At 43.4% G+C, this 17,216-nt stretch overlaps 1 protein-coding gene across 1 annotated transcript in view; it reads right to left on the bottom strand.

Annotated features, from left to right (window-relative positions):
- Window positions 1-17,216, bottom strand: part of uchl3 (ubiquitin carboxyl-terminal esterase L3 (ubiquitin thiolesterase)) — a 43,901-nt gene that overhangs the window by 26,355 nt on the left and 330 nt on the right. The window contains exons 2-3 of the mRNA XM_055636733.1: window positions 17,108-17,119; window positions 1,955-2,083 (exon numbers count right to left, since the gene is read on the bottom strand). Coding sequence (XP_055492708.1) covers window positions 1,955-2,083; window positions 17,108-17,119 — 141 coding nt within the window. The remainder of the gene's footprint in view (window positions 1-1,954; window positions 2,084-17,107; window positions 17,120-17,216) is intronic.

The raw sequence follows: 17,216 nt of genomic DNA, 5'->3' as shown, positions 1-17,216 counted from the left end.
GTACAGGCCCAGCCGCTCCATTCTCTCAGCATACGACAGTCCCGCCATCCCGGGAATTAACCTCGTGAACCTACTCTGCGCACTTTCAATAGCAAGAATGTCCTTCCTCAAATTTGGAGACCAAAACTGCACACAATACTCCTGGTGTGGTTTTGTTAGGGCCCTGTACAGCTGCAGAATGAATAATCTCTTTGCTCCTATACTCAACTCCTCTTGTTATGAAGACCAACATGCCATTTGCTTTCTTCACTGCCTGCTGTACCTGCATGCTTACTTTCAATGACTGATGAACAAGGACCCCCATACCCCATTGTACTTCCCTTTTCCCAACTTGACACCACTTAGATAATAATCTGCCTTCCTGTTTTTGCTACCAAAGTGGATAACCTCCCATTGATCCACTTTAAACTGCATCTGCCATGCATCTGCCCACTCACCCAACCTGTCCAAGTCACCCTGCATTCTCATAGCATCCTCCTCACAGTTCACACTGCCACCTAGCTTTGTGTCATCTGCAAATTTGCTAATGTTACATTGAATCCCTTCATCTAAATCATTGATGTATACTGTAAATAGCTGTGGTCCCAGCACCGAACCTTGCGGTACCCCCCCACTAGTCACTGCCTGCCATTCTGAAAGGGACTTGTTTATCCCTGCTCTTTGCAAAAGATCACATCTCCATCAAGGTAAGTGACTGAGAAAGGTTTCCCACTATTCCCCCCCCCCCCCCCCCCCCCCCCCCCCCCTCTGGCAGATTGTGTTGATCTTTAATTTGCGTCAGGTGATGTAAATCACAGCAATTATGGTGCTCTGCAATGGCTTACCCAGAGATTCTTCTTTGGACTGCGGTCCATTACATCATCACCATCCATCCAAAAACATAGGTTGGATCATGCCTGACAAGGCCCACATCTCAAGCCTACTCTCCACCAGGGCTGCACAAACCTTCTGTGACTCCACACATCCAATCAATCTGCAGACCTCAACACTGTATAGTCACCTCACCAGCAGTTAGGCAACAGGAACGGAACTCACGAGGCCCTACCCCTGACCACACTCAAACCCCTTTGAGCCGTCAAAGGCCTTCTTCACTCTTTCAAAACATCTCAAATGATTTAGTTTAGTTTAGTTCAGAGATACAGCGCGAGAACAGGCTCTTCAGCCCACCTAGTCCACTCCGGCCAGTGATCCCTGCATACTAACACTTTCCTACATACACTAGGGACAATTTACATTTTTATACAAAGCCAATTAACCTACAAACCTGTACGTTTTTGGAGTGTGGGAGGAAACCAAAGATCTTGGAGGAAACCCAGGCGGTCACGGGGAGAATGTACAAACTCCGTGCAGACCGCACCTTTAGTCGGGATTGAACCTGGGTCTCTGACGCTGAAAGTGCTGTAAGGCAGCAACTCTACCGCGTCGCCAGCTTCTGTTGTCTCAGCCCCTGGATTCAGTATTGAGTCCAGCGGAAGTGCAGAGGTCAGCTGTGCTGGCATCTAACCTCCAGCACATCTTTAACCGCTCATTACGGCACAGAAGTCAGAGAAGCTAGGAAAATACTGACCTGCAAAGGGCCAGCGTCATCCGAGCTGAGAGCAAAAGGCAAGTTTTTGGCCCCATATTTCAACACTGACCACTACCGACATGCAAGAAGGCTGAAGTGTACAAGAGTCAGGAAACAGTGAATCTGGCCCTGTTCTGACTGTTACATTTCAGAATCTGCCGAATACCAGTTCAATCCTCAGTAATTTGCTGACCTTCCATACAAAAATCACACTCATTACAAAGCAGAAGATGAAACAACAATCAGGAGAAACAAGGATGGAATATTCACATCTACATAATTGAAGGATATGTAATACAGGATTGAAGGAATATGTAATAATGTGCCTCAGTTCGAAAGCCCCACATTTTTGATTGGTAAACTTACTATTTTATTTTCTAAACATACCTTTCCTGTCACTGGGAAGAGCAGGAGAATTGAGCAGACAGGTCTTGGCACCAGGCTGAGAAGTTCAGGATCCATTCCAAAGACGTCGCCAAACTGCCAGGTGGGAAGCAATCCGAGCTGCTGCAGGAACTGGTGGGAAAATACCACGGGTCAGTTCTGTAAGTGAAATCTTCCTTCCACACTCATCAAACACACAATTAAAGGGACTGGGCAGAAACAAGGCTGCATAGCTGACACACAAAGGAAGATGATTTTAAATCGAGCATCTTCAAGGGTGCAAGGAAGTGAGAAACAGGTACAGAAATGGCCATCTGGTCACTTGAACCTAATTTGCCATTTTCAGAGTCAAGTTTGATCATTTACCTCAATATTATTTTCTTGCTTTGTCCTGCAATTATCCATAAATGAAATAATTTCCGCATTCAGAAAGGAATATATTAAACCACCACAAAATTCTTCGGACAACAAAAAATTGTTTTGATATTATAAATCATACATAGCCACATGCATATCTCAAGATTAAAGTGTAGTCACCTCTGTCATGGTGGAAATATGGCAACCAATTTGGCTGCAGCAAAGTCCCACTAACCAAAACGTTCTAACCCCATTGTTGGTCAAGGGATACAAACCTGCACATCTTTGGACTATAGGAGGAAACTGGAGCAGCCAGGGAAAACCCATGCAGTAACAGGGAGAACATCCAAACTCCTACAGACAGGGTGGCACATTGGTTTAGTTTAGTTACGAGATACAATGCGGAAACAGGCCCTTCGGCCCACCGAGTCCGCGCCGACCAATGATCCTCACACATTAGCACTATTCTACACACACTAGGGACAATTTACACATACACCAAGCCAATTAACCTACATCACTGTATGTCTTTGGAGTGTGGGAGAAACCAAAGATCTCGGAGAAAACCCACGCAGTCTCGGGAAGAACGTACAAACTCTGTATGGACAGTACCGGTAGTCAGGATCAAACCTGGGTCTCTGGCGCTGTAAGGCAGCAACTCTGTTTTTGTTCATTTCTGACACGAAAAGATCAAGTTAATGTATGGTTCAGGTAAGGAACCGTCATAACTGGGGACATAGAAACATAGAAAATAGGTGCAGGAGTAGGCCATTCGGCCCTTCGATTCAGCACCGCCATTCAATATGGTCATGGTTATCATCCAAAATCAGTACCCGTTCCTGTTTTTTCCCCTATATCTCTTGATTCCATTAACACCAAGAGCTAAATCTAGCTCTCTCTTGAAAACATCCAGTGAATTGACCTCCACTGCCTTCTGTGTTGGGAAAAGGCAGGGAAATGGTATTGATGTAGGAGGTCAAGGTTAACCACACGGAACAGTGGATCAGGACTAAAGAGCTTATTCCTGTTCCTATAACACATGTCCTTTTGTCTTTTGTTTTCAGCTATGAAAATGCTCCAACCAAGCTTGTGCTCATCTGCTCTACCATTTACTAGAATGTTATTTCCTTCGAGAATTTGTCAAATTCTGTTGACGGTCCGGTGAAGCACCTTGGAGAGAATTTCAATGATTAACGTGCTTTACACGTACACCAACTTCGTACTGGTGAGCTTTCTCTGTGCCTACAACTGTCTGGCTCAAACAGGAGTCACTCACCCAAGAAAGGATAAGTAACAAGTAATCTTTTTTTTTTTTTTTTTAAACACCAAAAATGTTATCCAAATTTCTGTATCTGTTACTAACCATCACCTATCTTTCAATTTCCAACTGGTGTTCAAACAGTATAAAAGGTCAACTCTTACCTGATTCTAAGAAGGTTTTATACATTGGATGCCAAGAGGCATGGGGTTAGGTTAGGCAATGGGGTTAGGTTAGGTAAGGGGGAGGTACAGCGAGACCTGGGTGTCCTTGTACACCGGCCACTGAAAGTTGGCATGCAGGTACAGCAGGCATTGAAGAAAGCTAATTGTTGGCCTTCATAACAAGAGGATTTCAGTATAGGAGGTTCTTCTGCAGTTGTATAGAGCTCTGGTAAGACCACATCTGGAGTATTGCGTACAGTTTTGGTCTCCTAATTTGAGGAAGGACATCCTTGTGATTGAGGCAGTGCAGTGTAGGTTCACAAGATTGATTCCTGGGATGGCGGGACTGTCATATGAGGAAAGATTGAAAAGACTAGGCTTGTATTCACTGGAGTTTAGAAGGATGAGGGGGATCTTATAGTAACAAATAAATTATAAAAGGACTGGACAAGCTAGATGCAGGAAAAACGTTCCCAATGTTGGGCGAGTCCAGATCCAGGGGCCAGTCTTAGAATAAAGGGGAGGCCATTTAAGACCGAAGCGAGAAAAACTTTTTCACCCAGAGAGTTGTGAATTTGTGGAATTCCCTGCCACAGAGGACAGTGAAGGCCAAGTCAATGGATGGATTTAAGAGAGAGTTAGATAGAGCTCTAGGGGCTAGTGCAAAGGATATGAGGAGAAGGCAGGTACGGGTTATTGATAGGGGACGATCAGCCATGATCACAATGAATGGCGGTGCTGACTCAAAGGGCCAAATGGCCTCCTCCTGCACCTATTTTCTACGTTTCTATGTAGGCCACTTGCTCAGGCTGGATCGACCAGAGCAGGGAGTGGGAGATAAGGGGGCAGAGTCGACAGATGGCACAATGGACTAAGTGTTCGGCTGGCGAACGGAAGGTAGCCGGTTCGAATCCCGCTTGGAGTGCATACTATCGTTGTGTCCTTGGGCAAGACACTTCACCCACCTTTGCCAGCGTGTGAATGTGTGTCAATGTGTGTGAGTGATCGGTGGTGGTCGTATGGGCCGTAGGCACAGATTAGCAGCCACGCTTCTGTCAGTCTGCCCCAGGGCAGCTGTGGCTACAGAAGTAGCTCACCACCACCAAGTGTGACTGAAGAGTGAATGAATAATGCGATGTAAAGCGCCTTGAGTATCTAGAAAGGCGCTATATAAATCCCATCCATTATTATTATTATTATTATTATTATTATTATTATAGTCCCCGCACAGTAACATGTCAAACATTTGCTAGCCAGCTAGAATCATGGTGATAGTGTGCAAATAGGCCCTTCGGACCAACTTGCCCAACCAGCCAACATGCCCCAGCTACACTAATCCCAACTGCCTGCGCTTGGTCCATATCCCTCCAAAGCTGTCCTATACATGTACATGTCTAACTGTTTCTTAGATTTTGGGATAGTCCCAGCCTCATGTACCTCCTCTGGCAGTTTGTTCCATACACCCACCACCCTTTGTGTGAAAAAATTACCCCTTGAACCGATGTCCTCTCATCCTCGATTCCCCTACTCTGGGCAAGAGATTCTGTGCATCTGTTTGGATATTATGAAGATAGACACAAAAAGCTGGAGTAACTCAGCGGGTCTCGACCCGAAATGTCACCTGTTCTTTTTCTCCAGAGATGCTGCCTGACCCGCAGAATTACTCCAAAATGTTGTCTGTCTTTAGTGTAAATCAGCATCTGCAGTTCCTTCTTGCACATTTTTGGATATTATGTCAGTTCAGCAACTGACTCGGTGAACACTTGCCTTAAACTCACCAAGTTCTGCTTTTCACACTCCCACGAAACTTACAAAAGCCTGTTTTCCAGTGCTCGCTTGAAACTTCCCATGGTCACTGGAACAATGTGATGCTCTATGTATCATTTAATAAAAAAGTGAATTAAAAGTGTTTTGGAGTGTTAATTTTAGTCTGGACTATCTACTAATGCAGCACCAAAGGGCCACGCATGCCAGAGTGATGGAGATTTACTGTGTGAAGGAGTCAGCTACTTAGAACCAACGTAAAGAGAACACTAGCTTACTCGAGGGATTTACATATTTGGAATTCCCTATCCTATCGGACAGTAGATACCATCCCAATCCATTCAAGGCCAAAATTAAGAGACTTTTGGAGATTGGGAAAGAAAAATATCAAGCGACATAGGAAAACACACGGACTTGGATTTGAGCCTCTGATCTTATCAACTGGTGCAGAAAAGTCAAGGGGACATTTGACCCATCATCTCTTCCATTTTGTTTGTTCGACAATCACTCAGCACTGTCTGGTGAAATTAATGCTTACGGTTAAAGTACCCTTGTTTAAGCATCCCTATCTTAGCGAATAGCTGTCATATGTTTAAGGCGTTGTGGCAAAATCCTCTTCTGTTGTTATTCCAAGATGACATGAAATGACAGGTTAACACTGCCACCTTGTGTTTGTTAATGAAACAACTGTGCTGCCGATTACTAATGCCAAATGATGCATTCCACAACTCTACTCTCAAAACTATGTCGGAAAGAACTGCAGAAGCTGGTTTAAATCGAAGGTGGTCGCAAAATGCTGGAGTAACTCAGCGGGACAGGCAACATCTATGGAGAGACCCTTCTCGACCCGAAACGTCACCCATTCCTTCTCTCCATAGATGCTGCCTGTCCCGCTGAGTTACTCCAGCATTTTGTGCCTATTAAAGATCTACTCTCAAAACTCCCTTCAAGGCCAAAGCACCACTTTAGCTAGAAAATGGTGCAGACCAGAATTATTGGTGGGGTGTTTTCAAACCAAGAAGTCGTCACACCCAGCAATGTGTGGGATAATGCTGGAAACACCCAACAGGTCAGGGGGGAGCTGTGGGGTGTGGGGCTTGTATCCCAGGTGAAAAAACTTTCTTCAGAACTAGTAAAGGGAGGAAATAACTTTCAAGTAGGGGAGGGATGTATAGGGTAGAGCTCTCTGAGGGATTGAGATTGGCCAAGTGATTCTGCTGAATACAGAGTCATTTGTTTGATAAACAAATTCAGTTGGAAAGTGAGAAAACAAACACACAACAAAGTTTGGAGCCGTTGCCGAAAACCTGAAATCAAAATGGGAATGTTGAAAATTCACAATAGGCAGAGTCTGTGGAGAGAAAATCTGGCCTTTTATTACATTTAGTTAGACAGCTTTACATTAAAGCTGTAGGAAGGAACTGCAGATGTTGGTTGAAACTGAAGATAGACATAAAATGCTGCAGCCCCTCAGAGGGACAGGCAGCATCTCTGGATAGAACGAATCGGTGAAGTTTCAGGTTGAGACCCTTCTTCAGACAGTTCAGACACAGTTTGAAGAAGGGCCTTGGCCCAAAATAGTTATGGACGGTTCAGGGATGGAACCATCATAACTGGGGACATAGAAACATAGAAAATAGCTGCAGGAGTAGGCCAACTGGCCCTTCGAGCCAGCACAGCCATTCAACATGATCATGGCTGATCGTCTAAAAAAATCAGTACCCCGTTCCTGCTTTCCCCCCATATTCCTTAATTCCTTTAGCCCCAAGAGCTAAATCTAAAGCCCCTGTCCCACTTGCGTGTCCTTGGCATGCTAATTACGCAACCTCGTCGTCTCTTTGAGGAGCGGCGGTCCCACGAAGGTTGCGCGCATTTTCATGCGTCCGTACAGCTCTCTGGAGCGTGTGACTTTATTTGAAGATGGACACAAAGTGCTGGAGTAACTTAGCGGGACAGGCAGCATCTCTGGAGAGAAGGAATGGATGATGTTTCGGGTCGAGACTCTTCTTCAGTCTGAAAGAAGGGTCTTGACCCAAAATGTCATCCATTGCTTCTCTCCAGAGATGCTGCTGGTCCCGCTGAGTTACTCCAGCATTCTGTGTCGATCTTCAATTTTCTTGGCCTTGCTCTGGGAGTAGAAGTGGGGGCGGATCCGGATCAGCAACGGCCGTGAGCCCCAGACCGAGTTCAACGACCGTTTGCCTGCTTCTGCTGCTGTTGAAGGTGAGACATTGCATCACGCCAGGGTATTGGGCCTGTCCCACTTTGGCCGTCAGTTACGCGACAGGCCAGTGACGCGCGAAGATTTTGTTCGGTACAAAATCCCGGAGCGCCGCGCTATACGGCGCACAACTCCATTCCCCTCCGCGCTTCTCAGTGGGACCGGCCCCGCGCGTCCACACCATGCCCGATGCCTCAACGCGACGACGAGGTTGCGTAATTTGCGTGCCAAGGACACCAAGTTGGATAGGGCCTTAACTCTCTCTTGATAACATCCAGTGAGTTGACCTCCGGTGCCTTCTGTGGCAGAGAATTCCACAGATTCACAATTATCTGGGTGAAGAAGTTTTTCCTCATCTCAGTCCTAAATGGCCTATCCCTTTTTCTTAAACTGTGACTCCTAGTTCTGGACTCACCCAACATCGGAAACATTTTTCCTGCATCTAGCCTGTCCAATCCTTTAAGGATTTTATGTTTCTATAAGATACCCTCTCATCCTTTCAAATTCCAATGAATACAAGCCAGTCGAACCATTCTTTCACATGTCAGTCCCGCCATCCCGGGAATTAACCTGGTGAACCTACGCTGCACTCACTCAATAGCAATAAATTCCTTCCTCAAATTAGACTAAAATTGCACACAATACTCCGAGGTGTGGTTTCACCAGGGCTCTGTACAACTGCAGTAGGACGTCCTTGCTCCTGAACTCAAATCCTCTCGCAATGAAGGATAACATGCCATTAGCTTTCTCTTTCACTGCCTGCTGTACCTGAATACTTACTTTCAGTACAAGCACACCCAGGTCTCGTTGCACACCCCTCTTTTCCATTTTGACAGCATTCAAAATATAATCTGCCTTCCTGTTCTTGCCACCAAAGTGGATATCCTAACATTTATCCAAATTATACCGCATCTGCCATTTAACCAACCTATCCAAGTCACCCTGCAGCCTCATAGCATCCTCCTCGCAACTTACACTGCCACACCGCTATGTGTCATCCTGAAACATGGCGATGTTACATTTAATTCCTTCATCTAAATCGTTAATATATATTGTAAATAACTGGGGTCCCAGCACTGAGCCTTACACTACCCATTCTTTCTATCCAGAGATGCTGCCTATCCCGCTGAGTTACTCCAGAATTTTGTGTCTATCTTACATTATAGCTGGCCAGTTCTGATAGAGAAACCACACAATTGTTCAATTCCGTCTTGTCCTAAAAATGTTAACTTGCCCAGTCGGAATATGGGGTACTGTTCCTCAAGCTTATGTAAGGTCCCATTGGAACGAGGCAGCAAGTCAGAGAGTGAGTGGAAGGCAAATTAGAGTGACAAGCAGTATAATGTGGATAAATGTGAGGTTATCCACTTTGGTGGCAAGAATGGGAAGGCAGATTATTATCTGAATGGTGTCAGGTTAGGAAAAGGGGAAGTACAACAAGACCTGGGTGTCCTTGTACATCAGTCACTGAAAGTAAGCATGCAGGTACAGCATTCATAATGGCCTTCATAATGGGAGGAGTTGAGTATAGGAGCTAAGAGGTCCTTCTGCAGTTGTACAGGGCCCAGGTCAGACCACACCTGGAGTATTGAGTGCAGTTTTGGTCTCCTAATTTGAGGAAGGACATTATCACTATTGAGGGAGTGCAGCGTAGGTTCACGAGGTTAATTCCCAGGATGGCGGGACTGTCATAAGTTGAAAGAATGAAGCGATTGGGCTTGTATTCACTGGAATTTAGGATGAGAGGGGATCTTATAGAAATATAAAATTATTAAGGGATTGGACACGCTAGATGCAGGAAACATGTTCCCGATGGGGGTCCAGAACCAGGGGGCACAGTTTAAGAATAAGGGATAGGTCATTTAGAACTGAGATGAGGAAACACACAGAGTTGTGAATTTGTGGAATTCTCTGCCACAGAAGGCAGTGATGGCCGATTCACTGGATGCGTTCAAAAGAAAGTTAGATAGAGCTCTTAGCGCTAGCGGATTCAATGGTTATGGGAGAGAAGGCAGGAATGGGGTACCGATTGTGGATGATCAGCCATGATCACATTGAATGCCAAATGGCCTACTCCTACACCTATTCTCTATATATCTATGAAGCTCAGGGATCGAGAATATGCAAGTGAACCAGCAGGCATATCTTCCCTCTCCTCCCTTTCAGCCTCCTGAAGAAATTATTTCCTTCGCTGGTTTTCCAGCTCTACCCAACTCTTCTCTTGGTGTTTTCCCATGCAATAACTCTGTGACTCTAACAGGAGATGCAAACTCTGTCCCTTCACCTCATCCCTTTTCCACATCTGGGGATCCACATATTCTTTCCAGATGATCCAGCATTTCACTATAGACCATGGGCCGAGGTGCCTTTTCGTTTTATGTTGTGAACCCACATCCCATATCTACCTGCATTTATAACATATCGTGTAAAAATATTATAGAAATTATATCTGAAACTCATCAAGAACAAAACCTGCACATATTTTTAAAATATGGAAAAAACTTCCAAAATTTTGTCAATTTTCCGAGTATTAACTGTCCAATCAAAGCACGTTTGACATTGAGTCGGACGCAGTTGACCAATCACGCACTTAGTTTCAGGCTAGCTAGGCAGGGAGCCCACCGGGATCATGGCGGAGAGTATTTTGTCTGATGCTCATGTGACGGAAGATTCTGTGCAATACATGTCGTCGAAACCCATAGCAAGGTCATTGCATTTACTGAGAAAAGCTTTAAGAAGTCTCAAGAATATGCAGCTAAGTGGATAGAAGTGGAAGAAAGTCTGGGAAGCAAATTCGCTGCAACACAAACACGACAGCCAAGGCGTGGGACCAGTGAAACTTGCGGACGAAGTCCATGCAGTTTCAGGGGATGATGATGATGATAGCCATTCTCATGGACATTGTGAAGCAACTGGAACTGGAAGGTATGATCCAACATCAAAATTTATGAAAATTAACCCAATCGTGACAACTAGTATCATTGATGCATCTTATAATATGATATATGAGATCTTGAAGCTGAAGTTGTGGACTTAAACTTTGTCTTTCCTGAACAAATTAAATTAAATGTTGTCACCAATGTAGCTATCATTTTATGAATCCACTGGGCTCAACTCGTAACATAACTTTCAAAACGCCTCTGCCCCATCACTCTTCAGAGCCCTATACACATTCATACACGTGTTGTGTGTGAACATGCACTGAGCAAAATAATGAACACTAATCTGATCAATTGCTGACTTGCCATCACATCAACCTGGACATGCGTACAGGTATATTGTTCCAGTGATATGTGGATTTTACTCCCTTACACATTTTAGCTTCAATTATAGGAGGCAGCAGAAAATCAGAAATTGACTGACAGTCTGAAATGTTCTATTATAAATTTCTAGTGTATATTTTCACATATACTAACAGAGAAAAGGTTCCTTAAACTTAGTTAGGCCAATGGCACATCTGTCAATGAAAGCTTTGGAAGTCGGTATTGTATAGAATTATGTATTAATTTTATCTTTGTAAAGTTATGATGTTGTGAATTGTGAAATAAAAATTATCAATAAAAAGGTAGAGTTCATCAAGCATTAAGTATGCTTACATACATTTCACTATATGAAATAAAATGTAACACTAGAATTTCTAGTTACAGAAATTATGTCAAAAGATCAATGTTATGTGTGAAATTTGTGTCCCTATTAAAAGCTTTTAAACATCAACTGGGGCAGTGACCAAGGTTCATGTAAATAAAAACTTTAACAAATATGCTATATGCACTTAAATGTAGTTTTGGATGATGCTCAACGTTTGTTATTACTAGCCTTGAAATATATGATAGGACTCAATCAACATTTATTTGTATTTATGGTCATATTCTGTTGTTTTGTACAATGACATTTTATTTGAGGATGTTGAATTATTTTACTTCTCTTTCATTGTCTCTTTTTCCTCTTCTAATTTTGTTCAATCCAGACGCTGAAAAAGCAGGTGAATCCCCCTCAAGAAGCAGTTCCTGATGGCGAACCACATGAGCCGGCCCCAAAGAGACTGTTTCGGTCCATGACAAGTGATGGTCAACAAACAGCTACTGTCGAGTAGCCTGACCGCAGTCATGTCCGACCAGTGCATTGCATCATCTGTAAAGGCTTAAAGTAATCAAAGAACATTGCTCCTACACATAAGTGATAGCAATCTTGTAGCTATTGAAGCAAGATACCATAAATCATGCTACCTTAGATACACTAAAGTTGTCACTAATTTTGCAAAAATTAGTAAACAAGATAATCAGCAGCAGGTGTATGAGAAGTCCTACTCTATTTTCTGCAAGAGAGTCGTCGAGGAGAGAATCATCGTGGCAAAGAGATCTTAAGACTTGCAAAACTTAACCAACCTCATCAAGGAGGTTTGAGAACTTGAAGGCTTGGTTGCATCATCTCACAAGGCAGTCTGCTTGAAAGCAAGGTTGAAGAGATCCCATCTTGTCTTATGTTTTACAAGGCCCTATAGGCAAGTAGAAAGTGATATTGTATTCGTAGAATCACTTGCTGTTGAAGAGCTGGTTGTAGGTGTTGTAGAAGATAATTCAAGTGAGGACAGTGAGAGCAGCGAAATTGTCGATGAAAATCAACAAGGAGGATCATCGTCCCATCACCTCAGAGACATGCTTCATGCAGCCCAGATTGTGGAGAACAGCATTGTCAACTGACCAAACCCCATCCAATGGCCCCCAACTTCTGAAGACGCAACATTAGATCAGGCTGAAGAGATTGTTCCAGCTGAACTGTACACCTTTTTGGCATGGACCACCAGAGCGAGCAGTCAGCCCAAAGAATCTGGGAAAGATGATTTGCCCGATGAGCTGCATCATCGTCTGCTGTCAGTTGCCCAGGATGTCATGTACCTGAAAGCCAAAGTTGGAATCTGATGAAGAAGATTCAGATGAAGAGTAGATGGTTCCTTGACATAACTTTGTCATGAATATTATTTTCTTTGATACCACTGAGCTTTTACATTAGTATAGATAGAAGATCTATTAATTAGCCTAATTAATTAGTGCACAACGTTTTGCACTGACGAGTTATGAATACCAGTGATGGGTCGCAATTGTTAAAATCTAGACCCATTTTGGATGTACGGCCCACGGTCTACTAGGACTTTTCCAGTCCAGTGTACGGTGCTTGGTGTTCGCAATGTGGTCGCCTCTACAAACCAAAGAATGGACGATTGCTTTGCGCAACGCTAGTGTTCAGTCCATAGGGGCAACCTTGAGCTGACATTGTGCTAACCCGCTCTGACGAGTTATCCGTAGCCTCTTGCACTATTCCAATGATGGCAACGTTTTCCACCTGAGTTTATTGTAGTCACCCGGGTCGATATACAAGTCAATGATATCAGATAACTTGCAGTAAGGATATCCATCTCTAGTAAATGCTCAGGTTTCCTTGCTCTGCACGGTATTTTCACCAGGATAAGAGTGTAAAACTAAAGAGTACTAGACCAAGTGGGACCCGTTGGGTCCCAGCATCACACAGGAGGGCTGGTCATCCAACGCAATATTCCACCTCTCCACCAATTTAATATTGGTGGCCAGTTGGGGGGGGGGGGGGGGGGGGGGGGGGGCCTTTCTGGAGCGCTAGTATGGGTGTTGTGGGCTGAAGGGACTGGTTTCCAGAGGGCTAGTATGCAAATTGTGCGCCAAATGGATTCTTGGGCTGGCGTCTCAGTCAATCAAGCCTGTTGTGCTGGCAACTCACTCACTCACGGCTGGTGGGCTAGTAGTTGACTCACGGCTAATCCTTGAAATTCTATTTCAAACAGGGTATAATGGCCTACTCCTGCACCTAATTTCTGTTTCTATGTTTCTATAAGGCCACCAAACTCAAGTGCAGTTTCCTACCACTTCTAGCAGGGTGTAAGGCCACCAAATTAAAGTGCAGTTTCATACCATTTGAAGTAGGGTGCAAAGCCACTAAAGACAGTGAGTCGTGACCTCTCCCTCCTCCATCTTGCAGAGACTGAGCCACACCCACATTTCCGGGTTTTATAACCCCTCCCTTCCCCCCCCCCCCACCGGAAAAGGTGTGGCTTTCATGGCGTGATTGACAGGAGAGAGATTCACAACATTTTTTTAAAACTAATAACACTTTTATTTTTCATTGATGGGAAAAATTCTCTACACCTGTTCAGCGGAGGGGGGGGACTGGGTAAGATGGCCAAAAATCACAGCCGTAAGTGGTAGCGTTTTATCTAAAATCAATATACAGTGCAAACAGGAAGTAAGTGCATTTACAGTAGTGCCTTTCAACTTCAAGCCAATGCACCCACACCACCATTTGCAGTAAGTAGTGCATTTCAACTTCATGCCACCATTTGCAGTAACTGGTGCCATTCAACTTCAAGCCAATGCACCCAAGCCGCCATTTGCAGTAAGTAGTACCTTTTAACTTCAAGCCATTGCATCCAAGCCACCATTTGCAGTAAGTAGTGGCTTTCAACTTCAAACCACACCCAAGCCACCATTAGCAGTAAGAAGTGCCTTTCAACTTCAAGCCAAAACACCCAAGCCACCATTTGCAGTAATAGTGCCTTTCAACTTCAAGCCAAAGCTCCCCAAGTCACCATTTGCAGTAAGTAGTGCCTTTCAACTTCATGCCACAATTTGCAGTAAGTAGTGCCTTTCAACTTCAAGCCAATGCACCCACGCCCCCATTTGCAATAAGTAATGCATTTTAACTTCAAGCCATTGCACCCAAGCCACCATCTGCAGTAAGTAGTGCCTTTCAACTTCAAGCCACACCCAAGCTTTAGAACCAATAGTCATTTTTTGCCAGCTTTAGAACCAATACAAGCTTTAGAACCAATAGGCATTTTTTGCAAGCTTTACAACCAATAGACATTTTTTTGCAAGCTTTAGAAACAATAGACATTTTTTGCAATTTTTTGCAAGCTTTAGAACCAATAGACATTTTTTTGCATGCTTTAGAACCAATAGAGATTTTTTTGTAAGCTTTAGAACCAATAGACAATTTTTGCAAGCTTTAGAACCTATAGACATATTTTTGCCAGCTTTAGAACCAATAGACATATTTTTGCAAGCATTGTAGAACCAAAAGAGACACTTTTTGCAAACATTTTAGAACCAATAGACACATTCTGCAAGCATTTTAGAACCACTAAGGACACTTACATTTGAGTAGACGTGTGTTCAGTGTTATTCACAGCTCAGAGAAACGTGACCCTCTGCCTTCCTCCATCTTGAAGAGTGAGGCACACCACTTCCTGGTTATATAGTCCCTCCCCCCTGCCGCCAGCGGGGGCAGCAGAGAGAAGGGGAATTTTGTAAAAACATTAATATCTCTGTCATTTTTAATCGACGGGAAAAATCCTCGGCACACATGCGGCGGAGGGGGGCTCAGAGCAAGGTGGCCAAAAATGACGGCCGTAGGTGGCAGTGTTCTCTCGGAAATTGCAGCACAAATGGCCAAAACCGGTCATGAACAGACTTTTAGTCTTTGGTTCTAAAGCTATTGGTTCTAAAGCTTATAAAAAAATGTCTATTGGTTCTAAAGCTTGCAAAAAATGTCTATTGGTTCTAAAGCTTGCAAAAAGTGTCTCTATTGGTTCTAAAGCTTGCTTGCATTGGTTCTAAAGCTTGCAAAAAATGTCTATTGGTTCTAAAGCTTGCAAAAAGTGTCTCTATTGGTTCTAAAGCTTGCATAAAGTGCCTCTATTGGTTCTAAAGCTTGCAAAAAGTGTCTCTATTGGTTCTAAAGCTTGGGTGTGGCTTGAAGTTGAAAGGCACTACTTACTACAGATGGTGGCTTGGGTGCAATGGCTTGAAGTTAAAATGCATTACTTACTGCAAATGGGGGTGTGGGTGCATTGGCTTGAAGTTGAAAGGCACTACTTATTGCAAATGGTGACATGTTGAAAGGCACAACTTACTGCAAATGGTGGCTTGGGAGCTTTGGCTTGAAGTTGAAAGGCACTAACTGCAAATGGTGGCTTGGTTGCTTTGGCTTGAAGTTGAAAGGCATTACTTACTGCAAATGGTGGCTTGGGTGCGTCTTGAAGTTGAACGAAGATTCAGAATTGCTAGATCAAAAACTTCACTGGCTCACTTAGCTTCATTGAAGATACAACTGCTGATGGTGGCAGGATATTGAATTATGCAGTGTATAGACACATCCTATCTGCTCAAGTTTAAACAAATGCCTCAAAACTCATTGGCTGGCAGTTAATTCTACAGCAAGACAATGATCCCAAACATACCGCTAAAGCAACAAAGGAGTCTTTCAAAGCTAAAAAAGGGTAAATTCTTGAGTGTCCAAGTCAATCACCCGATCTGAACCCAATTGAGCAGCCTTTAATATACTGAAGAGAAAACTGAAGGGGACTAAACAAGCATAAGCTAAAGATGGCTGCAATACAGACCTGGCAGAGCATCACCAGAGAAGACACCCAGCAACTGGTGATGTCCATGAATCACAGACTTCAAGCAGTCATTGTGTGCAAAGGATATGCCACATACTAAACATGACAACTTTCATTTTCATGACATCGCTGTGTCCAAAACATTATGGTGCCCTGAAATGAGATGGGGGGGGGGGCTATGTATAAACACTGCTGTAATTTCTACATGGTGAAGCTAAAATGTATAAAAATGGCCTTTATTAAAATCTGACAATGTGCACTTTAACCACATGTATTTTTTTTCTATTACAAATCTCAAATTGTGGAATACAGGGGCATATAAATAAATGATTGGTATTTGGCCCAAACATTATGGAGGGCACTGTGAATTATTGTGTAACCTAAAGTGCACCTGAAGAAAGATTAAACCATATAATCGTCATAATAAATGTGGCACCTTTTCCACAAATACTCTAGCAAACACCAAGCGATTAAATACCATCATGGAGTATGTAATTTGTGGATGATACGTGGGATACAGCTCTTGCTATGCTTTGTTACTTCACTCATGACTACAGCCTCCTGGAATCTGAAAACTGATAAATATTATCAGTAAACATTCTACTTTGTAGAACGAAGATTCAGAATTGCTAGATCAAAAACTTCACTTGGCAAATGAACAAAGTATCCAAACATTTTACACATTGGTTATACCGCCTTCAAAAAGAAATGCCGCTATTCAATTAGAAAATCGTACTTAAAGTTTGGGTCGTGGACATTTCCACAATTCAAACCTGGCACCAATGTTGGATCTTAAAATAACTGTCGCCCATTTTGCGAGTTATTGAATTAATCAACAATTCCAGCATTGTGCGTAGAAAGACAGGCGTATATTCTACAAAAAAAATCCTCATAAGTTCTCCCGAAACGATGGGCAAGAGCAGACGAACACTTCTTTACCATCTTTGCAGTCCCAGTAACTCACCTGGTTCACGACCTAGGGGCAAAAGAATGAAAGAAAAAAATGATTAATCGACATGAAAGAGAGCTGTCACATGCATTTTACAGTGTTCATTTTTAAGGATGCAACAAGG

Source organism: Leucoraja erinacea, chromosome 6 (genome assembly GCF_028641065.1).
Source record: "Leucoraja erinacea ecotype New England chromosome 6, Leri_hhj_1, whole genome shotgun sequence".
Taxonomy (NCBI): Eukaryota; Metazoa; Chordata; class Chondrichthyes; order Rajiformes; family Rajidae; genus Leucoraja; species Leucoraja erinaceus.
Note: the sequence above shows the minus strand (reverse complement) of the source record. Positions and strands in the feature narration are given on the sequence as shown.